This window comes from Porites lutea, chromosome 4 (assembly GCF_958299795.1).
Source record: "Porites lutea chromosome 4, jaPorLute2.1, whole genome shotgun sequence".
NCBI lineage: Eukaryota > Metazoa > Cnidaria > Anthozoa > Scleractinia > Poritidae > Porites > Porites lutea.
The window spans coordinates 34,099,008-34,119,551 of NC_133204.1; the positions used below are offsets into that span (position 1 = coordinate 34,099,008).

A 20,544-nucleotide genomic window follows, 5' to 3' on the forward strand; every position below is an offset into this window, starting at 1 on the left:
CCTGTTAGATTGGGAAATTTAACATACTTTCATGACTTAAAGAAAGACTGCAAACTCTAGATAAATGAAAACACTCTTGACTATAGCATAAACTGAGTTGCACTGGAAACTGAATTTGAAAAGATAAAAAGAAGGAAATGAAAGTGGTTAAAAAAAAACAGGGAATTAAAAGGGTGAGGCTGAATATCCTTTGATCATCCCTGTCTCTTGAAATCCGGAGTATTCCCCCCTGGCGTTATGATCAAGGTTAGGGTCTGAGTTATAACAGGACATTTATAATTTTACACTTACACAGCTGTAGACCAAACGCTCTGCAGCTTAAGGAAAATGTAGGATTTTCTCTCCCACTACACCTTTTACTGTTGTTTGTTGCGAGGGGAAATTTAGCCATGAAATAGTTTTGAAGTGAGACATTTTACTCCAAAGGTTTACTTTAAAGCATGTCACTGAAACAAAGTATTCTTTTGTTTTTGTGGTCACGACATTGCAGATTAATGGGTAAATAGTCCTTTATCTCTTACTAGTCTCAAAAAACTTTTCTTCTCTAAGGGAGGGGGTTGGGTACTCCCATGTTTTTTAAGGTCAAATGGATCAGTTTTAACGACAGAAAAAGGAATATAATATATATCCCTTTGAGGCCAAACCATAATTTTAAACTCACTTAACATTCTTAGCCACGAGTACTAATCTTACAAGCAAATGACAGTAGGTTTTTAAGCCTTAATACCAGTTTTTTAACTCTTAAATTCGACCATTTTGGTAACAAAAAAAACAGCATTTTTGACCAGATCCTCCTTTTTGAATCAGTTTTTGGCTGGTTAACATGGGAATGGCTAAAAAAGAGATTTTTAACACTCAAAGCAATTTTTTTGCCAGTTGGATGAAATTAATAAGATTTATGTCTTTCGAGCATTTTGAGACAAAGTTTGTCTTTTTTTGGGGGGGGGGATCTGTTTTCAATGTTTTTTCCTCGCATTCTTTTTTTTCCTTTTCTTGTCCTTTTTTACAGCCTGTTTTGTTGCCCACTTTATTGCCTTTCCTTTGAGCGGAGTTTTGGCTGGCTACCTTTTCAGGAAAAGGGCAAAGAGTACCAGGTAAATAGCAAAATTCCCCACGTGTTAATTGCTTGTTAGTCTCAGCGTACATGTAACTCTGTCAGTATTGGTCAAAATTTGCTGCTGATTTTGCATTTTTTTTATCGTAAGAGCTTAAATGAAAAGCTGAATGGGTCCATGACTGAAAAAGTTCATGGTTCAAAAAGGACCAAAAACCCAAAACAGTCGTCAAAGACTAAAAACTCACCTGAGCTCACCTTAGACCTCACGTTTATTGTAAAGATTAACAGCCAATTCTAACAATCAATCTTCTTAAAAACTTATCTGATTGACGTTCTGCTTCTCAAGGATTATTTTAGGAGTCGAACAAGGTAGATTTGGGTAAACTTGTAATAGTAGAGCAGATATGTGCTTCAATTGTTCACTTTCTGTTAAAAGCATGAAATTTGGCATGATGATAGTTTTCAAAGCCCTAAAAAAGATAGGATATGGTGCCATCTCCAAAGAGTCCGTTAAGTGCGAAAAATAAGACTTTTTATTACGGCGGCCATTTTGAACCGGAAGTGAAATTAACATTTTCTTTAAAACGTCTGAATTTTAGCAACATGGATAAGAAAATGTCAGCAAATGCCTAAGGCAGCTGTTTTTTCATGCAAAGAGATATTATTTCAACGCAAATTGTCTAAAAAGTAGAATAGAGATGATATAAGTGGCCGCCAGCTAGACCGGAAGTAAAACTACCAGAGTCGGAACTAGACTGCAAGCAGTCTCTCTTTTTCTTCAGGTTTATGGCCATTTGCGTGTCTCGCGTTTTGCTCGACGGACTACAGAAAAAAGAGAGACTGCTCGTAGTCTAAGTCGGAACTTTTAAGGAATGAGCTTAAAATTCTGTTGTGCCTGCTAGTTTTCTTTTCATCACGTATAGTCCATTACTAAACTTGAGCCTACTTTGGCTATGATACAGAATATCGAAGAAGAACAAATGATATCTCAGTGACCTAATGACTTGATACTTCATCCAGGCGAGTGCTTGTAATCGAAAAAAGATTTGGGGATCGCCTTTCACGATTGTCACTCTTCTGGGCATAGCCCTTCTTACGAGCGTACTTTACTAGTTCCACCCTCAACAGGAGAGTCGCCACTCTCCTCTCAGAGATATCCAGCCCCAATCTTGCAGACTAGGAACCGAGATGCTTAGTACCAGTGCCTGCTGACTCCATATGTGGCCAGCATGGTTCGCCGTGCCCTTGAAATGTTTAAATAATGCAGGCCGGGTCAAAGAAACTACTTTTGGCTTCGTCAGTTGACGGTAAAGAACTACTTTTTCTATCGTATAGAAGAACGTGTAAGCGAAAACAACTCCGATTATTTCTGGAGGTGACCAGAAGTATTAACTTTGACACATCCTGTGAATGCATGGAACGGAGGAAGTGAAAGTGCAGCTTTTTTAGTAAACACGTTAGCAATCTCGTAGGCTGCAAGGTAGCGTAGATGTACATTAGTACCAAGATATATGATAAGGAAGCTAACTTGACTTCATGGTAGAGAAGCTTCATGGGTAGTTAGAACGGAGAGTGGACTCAACGAAAATGTCTCGGACACAAACAACATATAGAGAGTTAAAAGAAGGGAATCTGCTTTGTGATATAGCATAACAATAAATGCTTTCTAGCGAATTGAATTCAAACGATGCAGGGAAAAGACTGGACGTCTGGCCCTAGGCGACATGCGTTGCTCAAGGTGCAAGGAATCTAAAAAGCACCTGCTTGTTTCGATCTTTACAAAAGAACTAGCTTTTTCCAGTTTCTTAGTATAGCTCCTGATACACGTTTACCCCAGATCTTAGTCTTCAAGCTGTTCTCGGCGCGACATATTTTTCACATACTATATCCAAGAGAATACGTTTTACATGCTCAGGGCATTAACGTAAGTGATGCACATTCGGAAAACGCTTTTTCCTTATTTTCTTGCATGTGGACTTTAGCATGATAGTCAGTGCTGCTCAGTCCATGATGATTAAATGGCATTCTGGGGGTGGTTACATTGAAGATTAGAGACTTAACACTCACTTCTGTCGAGAGAGGCGCAGATTCACTTGATAGTGAAATACAGCTGAATTAAACCGCCGCCCGGTTAGCTCCAGGTGGATGAAACACCGGTCTACTGAGCGGGAAGCCGCGGTTTCACACCCCGGCCAGACCAATTGTCGATCAGGGTCTTTAAATAACTGACGAGAAGAGCTGCCTTTTTAATGTCATCTGCAAACGGTTAGACTTTCTAGTCTTACTGGAATAAAAAACACCTGTAGGCCCCTTCTCAAGGTCCTTGTTCATATAATATGCTGTGGGAAGTTAAAGAACCCAGACACTGTTTGTAAAGAGTAGGCTGAGTAGGGGACCCATTTACCTTCCAAACGGATTTCCCGGAAACTTTTTGAAAATGGTAAACTTTGAAATGAGCAGACGTTATCGTGAAAGCAATTTCAATCCAATATGTACATGCACAGAGTGTTATTTATACTCCTCAATAACACAAAATGGTGGAGCTATTATACCTCAAATTACTTTGAAAACCGCAAAGCATTCTGCATTCTAGTTAATAGTGGATCAACTCTTTTAACCCTTACAAGTTCTTCAAACTGGTCTCTATATATTTCCTTAAAAGGATAAGTTGACAGAATTTGATAAAAGATCAAAGCATTTTCTCTTAGGTGATAATTTTATTAATTCTAAGAACCTAATCTCTTGACCTTGTACCAGGGGATATTGTGAGTCAGGAGAAGATTGATGTTGGTCACCATTGGGACTTAAAGGGTCAAAACAAGTAAAAAGAAATAATTTGTTTTTTGCTTGTTTAATTTGTTCGTATGTTTGGCCTTTCCTATGCTTAAAAATGTGAATCATTGTTTCACGTTTGTTTTAAATTCACTACTGAAATGAATTGCTTTGAATGAGTTGCATTTTCCATTTTGGCCCGCTTTTACCTCCGGTTCTTTCATTTAAACCGCTAATTTGTAACACGGTTGACTTTTTTATATGACATAAATTTCCGGAAAAACATAGAGCAAGCAATTTTGTCGTCATTTTGACCTTAACATGCTAAATTTCGTGTACTTTCGGTTAGGTGATATTTACTTCCGGTCAAAACGGCGGCCATTTTAGTAATAACTCCAAAAGCCGGTTTAACAGGAAAAATTTGCAATGGCACCACATCACATATTAATAGCCACGATTAGTTTATATAATAAACAATTTCATAGTTATTTTGACTTAAAAAATGCTTAATTTTGTGTACTTTCGGTTAGGAGATATTTACTTCCGGTCAAAATGGCGGCCAGTTTAATTTTCACTCCAAAAACCAGTTTGACAGGAAAAATTTGCGATGGCACCATTTCACATATTAATAGTCATAATTAGTTCTGTCATTCCTGAAAATTTGGTGCTTTTAACAAAAAGTGAACAATCCGGCCCCAAATCTGCACATATCCGCCCCACTATAAAACATATCTTCTAAAATACCATTTCCGAGAATTTTGCCTGCTTGGCTAATATTCAACAGGCGTTTGTTTCTCATTGAGAGGAGACTAGTAACGAGAGAGCAATGCGTTCACACTTACGTTCACACACGCGGGTCACGCGGGTGTTTTTTTGCGCGTTGTTCACGCGAATTTCTCGAGTCCCTGGTTGTTCAGACTTTCCGACATAATAATTCAAACCAAACCTAGCTATCTTCCCCTTACCAATCGTACACTTTAATCTCCCCCCCCCTTTTTTTCAAACCCCTGGGTTTTCGTGCGTAGAGTGCAACTATTTTGTTTTCTTTCCTTTAATAATCCCATGAAAAAGATAGCCTAGCCCATGAGCTGTATCTAAAGCCCTGAATGCTGTATCCTGTAAAATCGATGATAAATTAAATTTGTATCTCTGGTAACTGAGTTTCTAGTTTGCAACCAAGATATTGAACGGATTATGAATCTAAAAGAACCTGAAAGCGCATCAAAACAGTGTTCCTGGGTTTAGAAAGCTAAGAAAACCGCATCTGAATAGTTCTCTTGCTAACAAAGATTCTCGGGAATTATCTGGGACTTGAAAGCTTTAAAACTTGGTTCGCTGTGAAGTTACCTGATTTGAAGAATTGTTCTGCGAAGTTCCGAAGGAAGCAGCCAAGAAAATGGCCAAAGTCATCAAGAAGAACAGGCGAAACATTTTCAGTCTTTCTTAGTGGAACTGGCCGTAGTTCACAAATAGAGTAGTGTATGAATGTAAGCTTAGAGTTCCGGAGTTGAGATCTCTCTCATGAATACAAAACGAGAAAATATACGAGATGGAAGGCCTATTGTTTTAATGATTTCGTTCATGACAGATAAGACAAAGCTGATCCTGGCATTGATGCATGACTGATGGTCTATAGTCTAAACCGTTTAGGACCAAAAGACAACCGTCTAGAGTGGGCTTCCTGTGTGCACCTTCCCCCACCCCACTTATCACCCCACATGCCTTTACTCAGTTGCTACAGTGCAAATAGTGCAAAAAATATAAATTCAACTAAATGACTACGGTTGTAACTAAAAAAAGTTTATTAAAAAAAATGTGTTAAGGTTCAGTGACTTACGCCTATAACAACAATGACTGACGAGTTGTTCTGATTACACTTGACGTCTTGTGAGTTTATCACTTTTTCGCGAATTTCAGTCCTGTAAGCTAGGATTCCTTTCAGTGAGTTCAGTCATTATTCTAATGTCTTTTACTCACTCCTAAAGAACAATTTAGACCTAATTAACAATTTACGCATAAGATTTGTATGAAAAAAAACTGTTCAACATTAGACGTTAAAACCAGGTTGCTATGAATGTATGATTTTATTTAGCCTGGTTTCCATATGATCACTACCATCGCTGTGATCGCCGCGATCGCTGAGCAAAACAAAGTTTATCGATCGTAGCGATCATATGGAAACCACTTTCTAGCGATCGCAGCGACAACGATCGCTGAGATAGAACTTTTTCTCAGCGATCGTTGTCGCTGCGATCGCTGGAGAGTGGTTTCCACATGATCGCTATCATTGCTTCGATCGCTGAACTATTATTTTTTATTATTTTTCTCAGCGATCGCAGCAATCATAGCGATGGTAGCGATCATATGGAAACCAGGCTTTAGAGAGCCGGAGAAATTACATATATCCGCATTTTGCAGCCCCCTTAAGCCTAGTTTCCATATGATCGCTACGATCGCTGTGATCACTGAACTTCTTTTTTTCTCAGCGATCACACCGATCATAACGATCATATGGAAACCAGGCTTTACAGATGACGTTTCCTGTTGTTAATCCTTGAAAAATGAATGATTCATAGATTCCGTCCTAGCCAAAAAGTTTGAACAAAATTTCGCCAAAATTTATATCAATCCTATTTTGTTTGTCTATTTTTTTTTTTCTCATCCAATCAATTCAGTCAAGCTCAAACAAAAGGCAATCAAAAATTATTTATACAAGAGAATTCTGAAGACTGCCAAGCTCAGCCAAAACAAAAAACTGCGTTCATCAAACCTAACTGGCGTCGAAACACCCAAAGTAAGTCTTTTTAGATCAACGAGTACTGAACGAAAGCGAAATTAGCGAGTATAAACAACGACGTTTTTAAGCGATGCACTTTAACCGGAAACTAGTTTTTACCGACGCCTTTTCTCTTGAATTATGCCTCCGCGCTACCAAATTTCTATTGTCAAGTATCTTTAGTATTACAGCGACGATTTGCCCGGAAATTTGGTCAAAATCATATATGGCCCAAGAAAGCAAAAAGTCCACTTCCAGTTGACGTACGACGCTCAAAAACGTCGTTGCTTAAACTTGCAGTTACTTGAAGATGGACGTAAAGGCTAGTATCTCATTATACTATGTAATGACTCCCATGGCAAACGAGATACCGGAACACGAACTTAACGAGTGGTTGAAAACATTAATTTTTGCTCTCGAATGAATGTGTCTGCTAGGACCAACTTTCAACTTACTAACGAGAGCGCTACGTTTCCAGTTCTGCACCCCCGTATATCGACTTGACTGATACAGAACTCTCTCTCTTTGTCTGTGTGTACACGGCGGTGTGATACAAAAGTAAAGATGGATGGCTTGTTTGTTCTGGTTAACGATAATTGATAAGAGTTTGCGCTGGAAACAATATCGTATGCAAATTGGCGGATTGAAATTTTTCACTCGCCCGGATAATACTGATGCAAAATTTAAAACAATCTTGTCTTCTTTTCCCAACCTTTTAACATGCTCTTTTCTAATACAACACCAGCAGTTGCAGCCGGCTGGCATTAACTAGACACCGAGTTATTATAATCAACCTATTAATTTTGTAATTCTCATGGTATTTAAACGTCGTTCTTGGAAACATTTTAACCTTACCATGTAGGAAAGCGATACTTTCCAAAGGTTAGTAAAGCGTGTCTCTTTCGGTACAAATGAATTTTGATTTCTGTTGAGACTGGAAGAGTATTAGGCGATCATTATTGAGGGTTTCGATCAGGAAGTTCCAAGTATAAGCAAGGGGACATTAATTAAAATTACTAAAAACATTGGTTTGTTAATTTTTTATTAGGGCAAGAAACGATTTAGTTTATATCAGGATACGTCCTCGACAAAGCAGGTACCTACCTAAGAGACTTGATGTCACGAACAAGAATTGCCGAACAGTTATTAACTGAAATGGTTCAAGTATCGCCATATTAGTCTGGATCGTAAGATTCGTTGTCAAAATACTGATGCGTTCAGGCGATCGATCATGGCGAACACTCAAGTCAGATTTGAATAAACAAATTTCTCTTTTAAGACTTTGGCAATTATTCCGCGAAATTTGATCTTTTAAGTCTAACTTTCTTCCAAAGATTTAATAATTCATTCAGTCTTCGATCTTTTAAGAGTCGTCCAGGTTGTCAAATGAAGATAAATTTTCGTGGAGTTGAATTACAGGCTCGAAGAGTCGCATTAGGAGTTTTTGCGTCGATAGTCTGACAGTCGTTCAGTTTCGCTGTTTCGGGACCATACTGCAGATGACAATAAATCAATTTACCATGGCGTAAGAGGGATGTTTGTTCCAAAAAAAAAAGCAGATTAGTACAAAAGATAGATCACATGTCTGTTGGTGTTTGTCTTCCTGTTTGCTTACGAAGAACAAAGCTATATGTGTTAGCTTGTTAAATACCAGTTAAGTGAAATCGCGGATCCCTGGCATCTTGTACATAACGGATATTTTAAAATTTCTGCCAGAAAGGCGAAGAAACTCAGCCACATCTGTTCCGACGTACGTACAAAACCGTCTTTTTTCAATAAGAGCAAGTAAAAAACTGTACATCAAAAGATGAATTTTATTTAAACGAGACTTAAAAAATTCCCTTCATACCGAAGGCTTTGCACTTGGCCTAATTCGGCCTCGCTTTGAAAAGGGGGCCCAGGCCAACTCGGAAATGATCACACATTATATTTTTATTTAACTTGAGTGGAGCTGCGCCGCTAAATATCGAGTAAAACAGTGAAGTTGAGCTCTCGGGCCTGATAGATTGTTAATAGGATCGACTCAAGATACGTTTGACGATGTGTGCAAATCTGATGAGATCGTGGACAAAAGCCAAATTGTATTCGTTGCACCCTTAGCTTTGTTTGGTCTCAGTGAAAGAACCCTCGCTTCTAGTCACTAAATTTACATCTGCATGGAGGGAAAAGAAGACGTTTCAACTTGAAAGAGACTTGTACAAACTTGGTTTCTTTCAATGGCTTCTTACGAAAAAAGTTTTCGACCCTTGAAATTATTTTTATTGTCTGAGCATTTCCTTAATCTCCTCCCCCTTTTCGTCTTGGAATGGTACTTTTTTCCTTTATGATGTTACGAAAAAAATTAGACAAGCTGTTAGTAAAAAAGCTATGTCTATTATTGTGGGTTAGTACACTGTTGTAACCAACTATTCTGCTGAAATATTCATTAATCTCTTTGCATGTCTCTCGAAACCGCCATAATTAGTTGTTCCTTTTCAGTCCTTTTATTCTTCCCTGCCAGTCCCCTTGGGAATAAAGATCAACCAAAATATGCCGTAACATGCGTCAGACGAAATATTCATCTCGGTGACCATTGATGGATCCCCTCGAAGTTGGCACGAACTAAATCTTCTGTTAAACTGGACTAAAGTAAGAACACAATTCACAATTCCAAAGATTTATTTTAAACTTTTTCCCAGCGTATCTAAACCTACAATGATACTGAACTACCAAAATTTTTTGTTTTCGGGTAAAAAGCTGTAAAGTAGTTTGAGATATTAATGAACTAGACTTGTAAACTAAACAATTAAACAAAACAAGAAATAATTGTTCTCTTTCTCCAAGTCGATGATCGAATGGAAAAAATGTTAAAAGTTACGACTAGGGTGATTAATCGGCAGTCGCCCGTGATAGCTCGAAAATTTCTGCCTTTGTGCCACAGGAACACCAGATTAGGATGCGTTCTGACGAACGCGATTAGACATTGAAGATGTGCCCACTGTGCCACTGGCTAAACTTGACTTATATGTCTTATATGGAGACCGGGCTTTCAGCACTGCTGAACTTGCCTCTCCGTATACGCAATTCCCCATCAGTAGCTACTTCAAGAAAGAAAAAAGAAACATTTTGATATCTTTTTAATTTTTTAAAGAACCCTACGACTTTTAACTAATATTTCTAGTAAATGTATTTACATTTTATCTTTATCTTGGTACTTTTAGATCTGTTTAGATTTGTAACTTTCATTTGTTGTATACATGTAGTAAAATTTTTAATTTTTTTTGAACAATGTATTTATCTCAGAATTTTTAGCTTTCAGTTTTTATGTTAGCATGATCATTTAAAGAGCTATATAAAAGAGCAGCTGAAAAGCACTTGTCTAATGGATATAAATTACTACTATTATTTTCTCTAAAAACCTATAAGCAAAACTAAAAACTAAATAAAAGAAAAAGAGCAAAAATCAAGTAATTTTAGCTATTATTATAATCTCTCTAATGAAAGTATTGTTGCACCCAAGTTCAACCAGATATTTCTACAGCCTTGCTTTCGTCGTTCGAGCAGTTCCTGAAAAAGCTTGACCTTTAATCCATGAGGTGCATTCACGAATTTGTTCACACTAATGTTTTGTTTTACCTCGATCTGCTCTCAGAAATTTAGTGCAAAGTCGATAATTTGTTCTATGGTATAATACTCGAAATTTTATTCAGGGCACAGCTAATTGAGCTGAAATGATTATTACTTTATCATTTAGATCTCATTGTTTTTTTATGGCGTTTACTTAGTAAAAATAGTCTCCGACTACTTCTCGCTTAACTTATATCCCCGTGATGAAACGGGTTGCATTTAGTTTTAAAGTATCTTTCATTTGAAAATGGTGTCATCACGTCAAGGATTTACATCTCTAGTTATACAGGGTTTAATTTACATACATTTCTTCGCACACAAATCGTTAGTTAAGACTGAACCATTATAGAAGACACTGAAAACATCTGTCGCCCAATGTGTTTTGATCAATCCAGTATTCTTATAAATAACCATCAATTCCAATTCAGGAATCCGCCTGAGATCCCCATTTTCCTTGGTATTCCGTTAATCAATACCGATAAAGTCGCTATAACAGGCACAAAAAACTATGAAATACGTTCCCAAAAGCAAAGTTGCATCTTCTATTTAGATTTGCAAAAATTCATGGAAGACCAAACTCGCGCACGAGCCAATAATCACTCCCATCAACGGTGAAAAGAGCGGTACAATCTCAGAAAACCTTTTTTTAACATTAATTAGTTTCCCTTTGATGAACGTGTGAGATGAAAAAGAGGGGGAATGAAAACCTTATAATGGGTCCACAGTAAAATTATACTACAGCAGAAAGGTCCTATTTATTTATGAATTATAGCTGTTTCAACCCTGAAGGTGTCAGAGAATAACAGAGTTTCTGTGGTCACAAGAAACCATCTTTATGGTACGGGAAAAGGTAGTTAAAAGACTATTAGCATTTGGTGCAATGTTGTTTCTTTTTTAACTAAGTTGACAGTTTTAGTTCATCTTTACTGAAACTGATTCTTAAGTTAAACCGGTCCCTGATATCTTCTAACTTTTACCACGCATTGACAAGTTCTTCAATCATCCATTCTCTTTGGCTCACATTTGGAAGTCAATTTAGAAGTCCTGTCAAAGTTATATTTAGGCCTCAAAACAACTACCTTAGATCTTTCCCGTCAACCACTTCGCCTCATAACTGCCCGCGCGGATTCACGCCCTTGTACCGTTTGCGACGTCATCAATTTTAGCGCTCAAAACTAACTTTTGTAGGAGCAGAAATCTTTCAAACCATTCCAAGGCTTCAAGTAAGCCTCTTTTCGCAAATTTGAAAATTCTTGATGTTTTTAGTATCTACTCTGTCCAAGTTAGTTCTTTCATGTTCCTATATCATAATGATCATAATGATGCTTCACCTATTAATTTTACTCAAATCTTTAATACTGGAAATCAGATTCATCCATATTCAACTAGATACTCTGACTTTTACCGACCTCATACCTGTAGAACAAATATTAAAAAAATTTCGATCCTCTTTCAAGGTCCTAGAATATGGAATTTATTTCCGAACAACATCAAAAACGCCCGACTTTTAGTATATACAAGCGTGTAATCAAACCATTTTTAAGGATCAGACAGGATGCAACCTAAATACCTTAACACTTTGTATCTATATTTTTCTCTAAACACACTTAAATGCTTAAAATACACGTTTTTTTCTTTATTTTTAAATGCCGCGTAGTATTTAAATTGCCGGTGGGAGGAAACCTCTATTCCTCATAAGCTCTTTGGCTTCTCGGAGATTTCCGCGCCACAGTCACTCCTTCCAAGCCGTATGCTAATTTTAAATTTAATGTTAATTAGCCTATTTATTATCTTTTTTACTTTACTTGTAATTAATTCTGTGTGGCAAAATAATAAAATTAAAATAAAATAAAATGCCAGAACGATTAATTCAAGGAGGTCGGATAAAAAGACAAAAATTGTATAAAGTTGGCCGAAAATGGTGATGAAAATCCTCCACTACCCACCTGCACTTCCTTCCTTCTAATCCCATAAGTTTTGAGTTCCCCAAAACATTACTCACGGAAATGAGGCCTAGTAAATTCCCACGACCAAAAACACTGAACAAGAATAAAGAAAAAGGAGGGGAGGAGGGAAAGCGAAAGATAAAAATGCCACGACTTTTTAATCCAAAATATCGAAATTTTCCTTCCTGCACACACCTGACTCCATTCCTGAATGCTTTAGTCATTGCTACGTTCATCGATCGGCCAATAAAAACTCGCGTTACTTGCATAAGGAATCACCGTTCAAAGCCCATACATTCTTTAACTTTCCTTTCCCTTTGCTGATTGCTCAAGCTGTGCTCATTTTAATACATTACGTTGAGATAGACAGAAATACTTGTACAAGCTATGGCACAGATTCATTTGTTGTAGGATTTTCATTCAAATAAAAGTACACAACCTCCTAGTGTTCCAAGCAAATCTTTATTGCAAATATAAATCGCCGCGATAATAAGGCACATTTCTTTTCCAACATTTCGCTATATCAACCAAAAAACTGACGTTATTGTATTAGTTCCTTTCTATAAAAACCCCTTCTCAACGGATAGACAGTATTACGTTTATAACGTCCCCGTAATTACTAAGGTTAGCAGTTGGAATGTTTTAGTTCTTCACTACACAAAATATCTTCTGTGCTTGGACCTGACCTTATGGCCTCCTGCTCTATAGCCACTTGTACAGGGCGCTGTTTATGTTATATTTCTGGTTGTAATAGTTTACCACTGCAAGGTAAGTATGACCTTTGTACTCAAATGACGTCATACCATGCCCTCCATGTGTGGGAATCTCTTGGTACTTGATGAACCTTGCTCCAGAGGCCTGGTACACAACTGACTGAGTATTGTATTTCTGACTGTCACCATGGTAATTAGCCACACCAAGGTACGTGAGGCCGTTGATCACAAATGGACACAATGCGGTGGCCCCCCGAGTAGGAATGGACTGGAACAGGACAAACTTGTTACCATTCCACTTGTAAATGAACGAATCGGTGTTGTACTTACTTCCAGAATATTGGTTAGCAAAAGCGAGGAACGTGTGACCGTTGACGTTAAAAGGCTTCACATCGTGCGCTCCGTAAGTCTGAAGAGACTGCAGTTTTACAAAGTGACCTCCTGACCACTTGAACACAGTAGACTGAACAGCACGCTTGTGTTGGGAGTTGTAATGATTTGCAAATGCGATGAATGTTTTTCTGTTTATCACAAACGCCGTACATCTCACGGCACCTTCAGTTGGTATGTCTTGAAATCTGTTAAACTTGCCGCTGCTCCATTTGTAGATAACTGACTTTATAGAATGGGTACTTCCGTCATTGTAGTTTGCTACTGCGAGATAACTATCCCCGTTTACATTGAAATAGGTGAAGTGGCTTGCTCCGTTCGTTGATAATTTCTGAAAGTCGACAAACAGCTTTCCATTCCATTGATAGACTGTAGAGTCCACCCGGTATGTTCCATCGTAATGGGTAGGGACAGCAAGAAAATGTTTATTCGCGATAGAAAAGTACTCCAGGCCATACGCTCCTCTTGTTTGCAGGTTCTGGTACAAAGACAGTCTTCCAGTTGAGTTGTCCATCTTGTAGATCATGGAACTTGTTTTCCGTTTCCTAATGTCCCCATGATGATTGGCAAAAGCAAGAAACAAGTTTCCATCAATGGTGAAATGTTCCACACCTACAGCTCCTCGGGTTGGTAGGTCTTGAACTTTTTCAAAGAAGTGGAGTCCAATAGAGCAGTCTTCACAAGAAAAAAAGGATGAACATCTCCGTTAACAACTAATGTCAAGAAAAAAACCTAGTTAGAATCAATCGACAAAAGAATTTACTCATGCGTTGTGGTTTTGCAATGACCAAAAATGGGCCACGGTGTTATGAACTTAAAATTCGGAAACTCTTCTTTCCAGTGAATCAATGTAAATGTACATCGTAGGCAACAGTAGTAAATAATGCCCTTACCAGTTAAACAGCACCCTGATTTGCTCTAAAACGCAAAATAACTTGTAAGAACAAAATACAATTAAATAACAAAGCTAACAATCTCCTAATGTACACTCCTGGACAAAAGTCCTAGTGCAGTGATGCAGTATTCATAATACTTTGTAATTTCTGGAAGCCCTTACAAAATACAGGTTGGGCATCCTTCTCGATTTTTTTTGCAGTTCTCCCTCCCCCCACCCTATATAATGTTGAAACTCGGAAAAAATCTGGATACACGCCGACACGCGTCCAACGTTGTTTGTAGGGTGGGGGTAGGGGTTGGGCATGTGTGAATTGAAAATGCACAAATGGAAATATCTATTGCACATGACTGTAGTTATATGTGCAAACAGAGTTGAACACCTGTACAGATAACTTTATCTGACGAAAATCTCCCTTGATCGGACACCAACTGATGTAAAAAGGCTCCTGCTTTCAAGATGACATTGAGCTAATCTTACGTTAACATCATATATGGCAGACTGCGTGCATTACATGTATTTTGTTTCTCTTTCCTTAGACAAGTAGGACATGCAAGCTAATTTTTATTTGATTTTTAAAAACCACGATTCTCACCGTCACGTGTCACAACTTTACCGCTTATTCACGTACACTTCTCCCTTTTAAAGACAACAGGCCCGAAAGGAAGAGATCGTGCATACAGTTTATGGTAATTAAATTAATATGGCTTATGTAATAAAGATAATTATCACTAAAGAGTGAAAATCTGGGAGCTGTAAGGTAATAATTACCTTTGTATCACACGTTCCCGGCATTCCTTTTTGTCCTTGTGATCCCTTCTCTCCTTGGGATCCTTTGTCACCACGAGATCCCTTCTCACCCTTATTAAACAAAGTATTTTATAATTATAATGAACATATATTAATATTCCAGTAGACAGCCAAAGATCTCGGGAATTTCAAAACCGGATCACCACTTTATCCTTTACCGTAGCGATACAAGAAGAAAACTTAAAGGAACAGTATCCCGTTACTGCGCATGCACCAAACTTTGATTTTTGGACAGGATGTCCCGAAATCAAAAGATGCGAGGAGAGTAAGAGAACCTTGAAAAATCCGTTTGCATCGCGCTTGGCCGAGTTCAATACTACACCTACACTAAAACTTCTCAGGATTACAGATCAATGATATATTGTTCCTGTTAAGTTTCGATTTGGGCGAAATCTGGATTTTTTGGCGTTACTTTTATTGCCGTTGGCCGGCGGACCAAAAGATGGGAAGCGCTTTGATGCCGATTGAAGGCTTATCTCTTCTGCTAGCTTCCATACAAGCTCAGATAATTGTGAAAGGAATACGCAGAAATGAAACAGCCACAATAAAGACTGTACGAAAGAAACCATTGAGACATTGATGTGACTGAGGAGATCTTGTAGAGGGGAGCTTCGTGAAGCAGAATGTTTTGCAACGACGCGTTAGTAAACTTTTCAATAAATCTCCCTTCGGCCGACAAAATCAAACAAACAGGCGCTACATATTTAAAAAACTAGTTCCATGAAATCATAGTATAATTTTTGACTAACCTTTGCGATGATTCATAGCGTTGAGATTGCATTTTTATTTATAGCCTGCGTAGCATGGCGGTTTTGGTTGGGCGCGCTAAGTAATAAAGGCTGGCGAGGGCAGAGAAACCGCGAGGAGATTGGGGCGGAAGTAACTTGAAAAACCGCCTGCACGGACGGGGGGCTTTTTTGAGTCGGTCCGTACGCCAGCGTACGGATCGTTCCGATTGGTTGGGAATGTTCGCCTGTCAATCAAATATTTCGATAATCTCCCATGGGAGAGTTTCGAGGGACTGAACGTATCATCTCCGCAAAACAAAATCAAAATATCAAAGAAGCGTTGACCGGAGCGTCGTCGATATCTGAAATGTTGTCACTGAGCTGTAAAGCAATGGACCTTATGACAGAAACACTAAATTTCAGTGCTTCGAGAAAGTTCACCTCAATTTTCTCTATTACTCGGTGTTGCAGAATAACGCACTCCGGCGCAATACATCGAACGGTGTCCGCGATTGTGGTCGATAAATCGCATACAGTAGAAGAAAGACGCATAGCGTAATTCTCCATGCTTTTTTGCTTGGTGTAGCTTAAGTTTAAGCTACAACTCAAATCTGAAGATCGCGCTATACGTAAAAATACAACATCCTGCAAACAACACTTAAAAAGCCGCGTCCAGCGTCAAAACATTCACGGACAAGAGTGGTCAAAGAATTAGTACTTTACAACTGCATCTGGGATCAACAAATTCTAATTAGCGAAAATAACATTAACCACAGGAAATAATTACTCAATACGAATTAAACATACCAACTTCATGACCTCTAAATAAATGTAAGACTTAGTGCAGCAAAAATAAGATCTACTCAGTCAAGTTTAGAACGCAGTGTAGTCACCTATGCGCGAGATAGCCACAAAGAAAAAACCTGTGTTTGTTCAAGCAAACTCCAATTCCGGCCAAGGTCACGTTTTACACTATATCACGAGCTTTTGTGTCGTGTTTAGGCTGTCAACACTTTATTTCTGATTGGCTGGGAAAACTGAAACCAAACAAGTTGTCAACAGGATGTCAAAATGAGTTGAAGGGGGCGGCAGTTGAAAACGCCACGAATCCGGGCAGGCGGTTTTTCTTTTTCTCGCGCCTACGCCGCTCCTGGGCCCGGCTCGACAAAAAAGCCATGCTACGCAGGCTATTTTATTTATGTCTTTCAAACGTTTGAGGCTAGAACGCGAGCAAATCAGGCAGATATTACTGGACTTAGAACAATTGACCTCTGACACGAGTTTCACATTAGAAAATCTGTTTTTAAAGCGAGCCGGAGCGAAAAGAGATTTTCGGGTCGCGAGGCGGCCCTGCTAGCGATAAAATCGCGATGAGTCTTCGTGCCGCGAGCCAAATTTTAAATAAGACGAAAGACTTCTTCGAAAGTCTAAAATGTTACTTGAGAATATAAACAACAAATCTCCGTCGGCGGTGCGGTCCGGAAGGAAATCTTGTCGAGTCAATATGACAGTTCTATTGTCTTTTGAAGAAAAAACAGATGACGCTCGCGCGTGCGCATAATCGGGACACTGTCCCTTTAAAGTTACATGCGGTACTTGTTTTATACCAGAAACGAATCCGTAAAGAAATAAAATTCGACCTGTTTAGTTAGTTTGGTCGAGCGCCAGCTCGGACATAATAACTAACAGGTCGAATGTAACATTTAGAAGCGTGAGGGACATGAAAATTGAATGAGTGGTGTGTGCGGCTGTGCGGCTGTGTTGGTTAAGCATGTGGCTTCGTTTTTGTTTTGGACACTGAAAATAAGTCGGCAGAAAAAAAAATTGATTGAAGGTAAATCCAGATTGGAGAACTGATCAAGGTTGTTAAAGTGTTCTTTCTTACAGACAAAAAAAGGTCATGAAACTTACACTTACTTTAACACCACCATTACTGTTTTTATCCATTCCTGGTTCTCCTTTCACCCCCTACAACAGAAATAATAAAGAGCACTTAAACTAATTACAATGGACCTGGGAAAATACGTCAACAGAATCCCTAGAAACATCAATATCGATGACCTCCAGAAGATCAGCCACATTTTAAGGAAAGTGCTCTCTACCAACTAGATAATAACGACTCCCCCCTCCCCTCAGCCACTCCCAAGGAAACTGGTAGCTCCTGGGAGCTCTGAGAAGTAAGAACTGCTAAACAAGACATAGTAATAATCATCATCGTCATCATCATCATCATCATCTGTCAAAATGATTGAAAAGCTTTCAAAGTATAAGAAATTAGAGATTGAAATCTCTAGGATATGGGGCCTTAAAATAGAAATTGTGCCTGTAGTTATTGAAGCTCTTGGCCTGCTAAAAACGGGCCTGGGAAAATACGTGGAAAAAATCCCTATGAACATCAATATCAAAGAACTCCCAAAGATCAGTCTTCTAGGCACAGCCCATATTTTACAAAAAGTGCTGTCTACCAATTAAATGAAGACTCCCCCCAGCCACTCCCAAGGAAACTGGGCGTTTCTCGGAGCCCTGGACAGTACAAATTGCAAAAGAAGAAAATCATAATAATAACAATAATAATAAGTAATTAAAGCTAACTGTGACAAAGGAGTGACAATGATGATGATGAAGATGGTAAGTAACAAACGGAGACAATCTATAGTAATACTGTGGTGTGATCAAAATAAAGCTAACTGGTCTGATTATAATTTTGATCATTTTGCTTAGTCCAACCTAAATTTAAACACACAAAAGACATTACTACACCCAATATAATCACTGATGTTTTATGGAGAGATACACATGTATGGACCCAGAAACTAAGAAGCTCCATTTGAAAAGCAGTACATATTTATAATACCTTAACACCTGCACTTCCATCTCTTCCTGGTTTCCCTGTTTCTCCTTTTTCTCCCTAACATAGATATTTACAAGGTGAAACCCAAACTTACAACACTAACTTAGAAGATGACCATTACGATTAATTTTATTCATTAGATTTTATTTATCTTTTAAAACTTCAGCCTTTAAGTGGAGAAAAATGATGGTGCACGGGTGCTGCAGTTACGGTGTGGCCCCCCGGTTTTTTGAATGTGGTAGGTGGAGAACTGCTTCATGGACTTGCTACCACTAAAATACGTTTATTTATTTACAGTAACAAAGTTACTAAAAATTAAAAGTCAACACATAATTAATGCACTTTTTTTCACCTTTTGTTTAGTTAAAAAGTGACCAAAACAGCTCCATGCCCATATTTAAATTAACATTAGTTCTGAGTTTATCTAGTATACACCTGCTTAGTGACTACGTGTATTGTATAACCATAGAATAGGGTAAGGAAGGTTACTCTGTCTTAACTTGTACCTAATAGTGTCTTAAATCAATAAATCCCCTGTTCCCACTGCCGAGGGGCTTGGGTAAAATATAAGTATTATATTTTGGATCCAGGCCCCTTGGCAGTGGGGACAGGGGATTTATCAGGCACAACTGGTAAAAAAAAACAGGGCTCAAAAAATTTTCAGCTTTAGGTTTTGAGACAAATTGCAAGTTCCCCACCCTTTAAGTGCCAGGCAATTCAAGTAACTTCAAGCTCTATTGACTAAAGAGCAAAGGAACTGACAAGTCATACTCACATAAAAATGCACTGTAATTAACCACTTCCGGCAAGTAAGCAACTTTCTTAAGGCAGTATATGGATGATTAGCAATAACATGTTCCTTTTTTGTTACGACTTGCAACAATGAAAACATGACTAAAATTATTTTTTTCTGTCATGTTTCCTTTGTTGCAAATATTATATCAGGTGACAGTGCCCCTTAAGGTTGGTTGTTGCTAGGAAAAAAAAACATTTTACTCTATTGATTTTTTTAAAAATTATTTGTCTTCCTCTTCTTTCTCTGAAAAGGGAAAACCCTAGATTTTCAAGTTACCTCAAGCTTCAAAATGTTAGTTTATTATGGTAAAACTTCTTTTTGGCAACTTGTTATCTTCACACTACAGAGACCATGTCTGAGAGAGATATACAGTTCCCTGGTTTGTTTAATTTCTGAACTTTTCAAGCAAAAAGAGAAAACAACGCATTAACATTAAGAAAGGCCAACCTTTATTCCACTGCCATCTCGTCCATCACGGCCATCTTTTCCTGTGTTCAAAACAATTAACAAAATGTAATATTCAGATTACAGGGCTGATGCTCTAGCAGCACCCAGTGGCACCTGGCACCTTACTTTTGATCTTGAATGACTTACAGACATCTTAGCTTTTTCAAAAAAGTCCATACACTTGGTACCCTGGATTTCACGGGTACAGAGCATTGGGCTCCCTTCAATTTTTCTTAGAGCGCAGCCTTGGATTGTTTAAAAGCTAGGGTAGAACACAGACAACCAGCTAGGGGAGAGAAAATTATGTTGCAAAAATATGTTACTGCCGTAACAACAAGAATGAGCCCCATGGCTAAGATTTAGTTTGAGAATGAAAGGAACATAAAATGTACATCACCATTCACTCCATCGCGTCCATCTTTTCCTGCAAACCAAAAGCAACACTTCATTGTACCTGAGTGGCCGTGGTGCCTAATTATTTCTTAATCTATAATGCTGAATTAATGTCAATGGTAACAAGAACCCCATACAGTGGGGGTTCATTGGGCTACCGACTGAGTGATGCAGTGGTTTATTATTTTGTGAAGTATACACCTGTAGATTATAAAATTTACACTTTTTACCAGCTTGAGCGTATAGCTACTGCTAACCCAGAGAATGGGATAGAGCAAGAAACGATTGGCATTATTTTCAACTGGGACATTTCCAAATCTCACTCCAATCGATCCCTCTGCCATGGCAAATATAGCATGACATG

General features: G+C 38.3%; 2 protein-coding genes across 2 annotated transcripts in view; both read right to left on the minus strand.

The window, feature by feature from the left end:
- LOC140934568 (uncharacterized) overlaps window positions 1–12,381 on the minus strand; it is a 22,384-nt gene extending 10,003 nt beyond the window's left edge. The window contains exons 1-3 of the mRNA XM_073384172.1: window positions 12,353–12,381; window positions 11,621–11,627; window position 1 (exon numbers count right to left, since the gene is read on the minus strand). The exon at window position 1 is cut by the window's left edge and continues 66 nt beyond it. Of these exons, the coding sequence (XP_073240273.1) occupies window position 1; window positions 11,621–11,627; window positions 12,353–12,381 (37 nt within the window). The remainder of the gene's footprint in view (window positions 2–11,620; window positions 11,628–12,352) is intronic.
- A 133-nt stretch (window positions 12,382–12,514) lies between these two features.
- Window positions 12,515–20,236, minus strand: LOC140933379 (uncharacterized). The gene is made up of 7 exons (XM_073382926.1): window positions 20,185–20,236; window positions 19,788–19,828; window positions 18,548–18,601; window positions 17,611–17,661; window positions 14,927–15,016; window positions 14,154–14,178; window positions 12,515–13,935 (listed from the first exon to the last, which is right to left on the minus strand). Exons 1-7 carry the CDS (start codon window positions 20,234–20,236, stop codon window positions 12,860–12,862), a joined length of 1,389 nt encoding a protein of 462 aa, XP_073239027.1. The 3' UTR covers window positions 12,515–12,859.
- Between the last annotated feature and the right edge of the window lie 308 nt (window positions 20,237–20,544).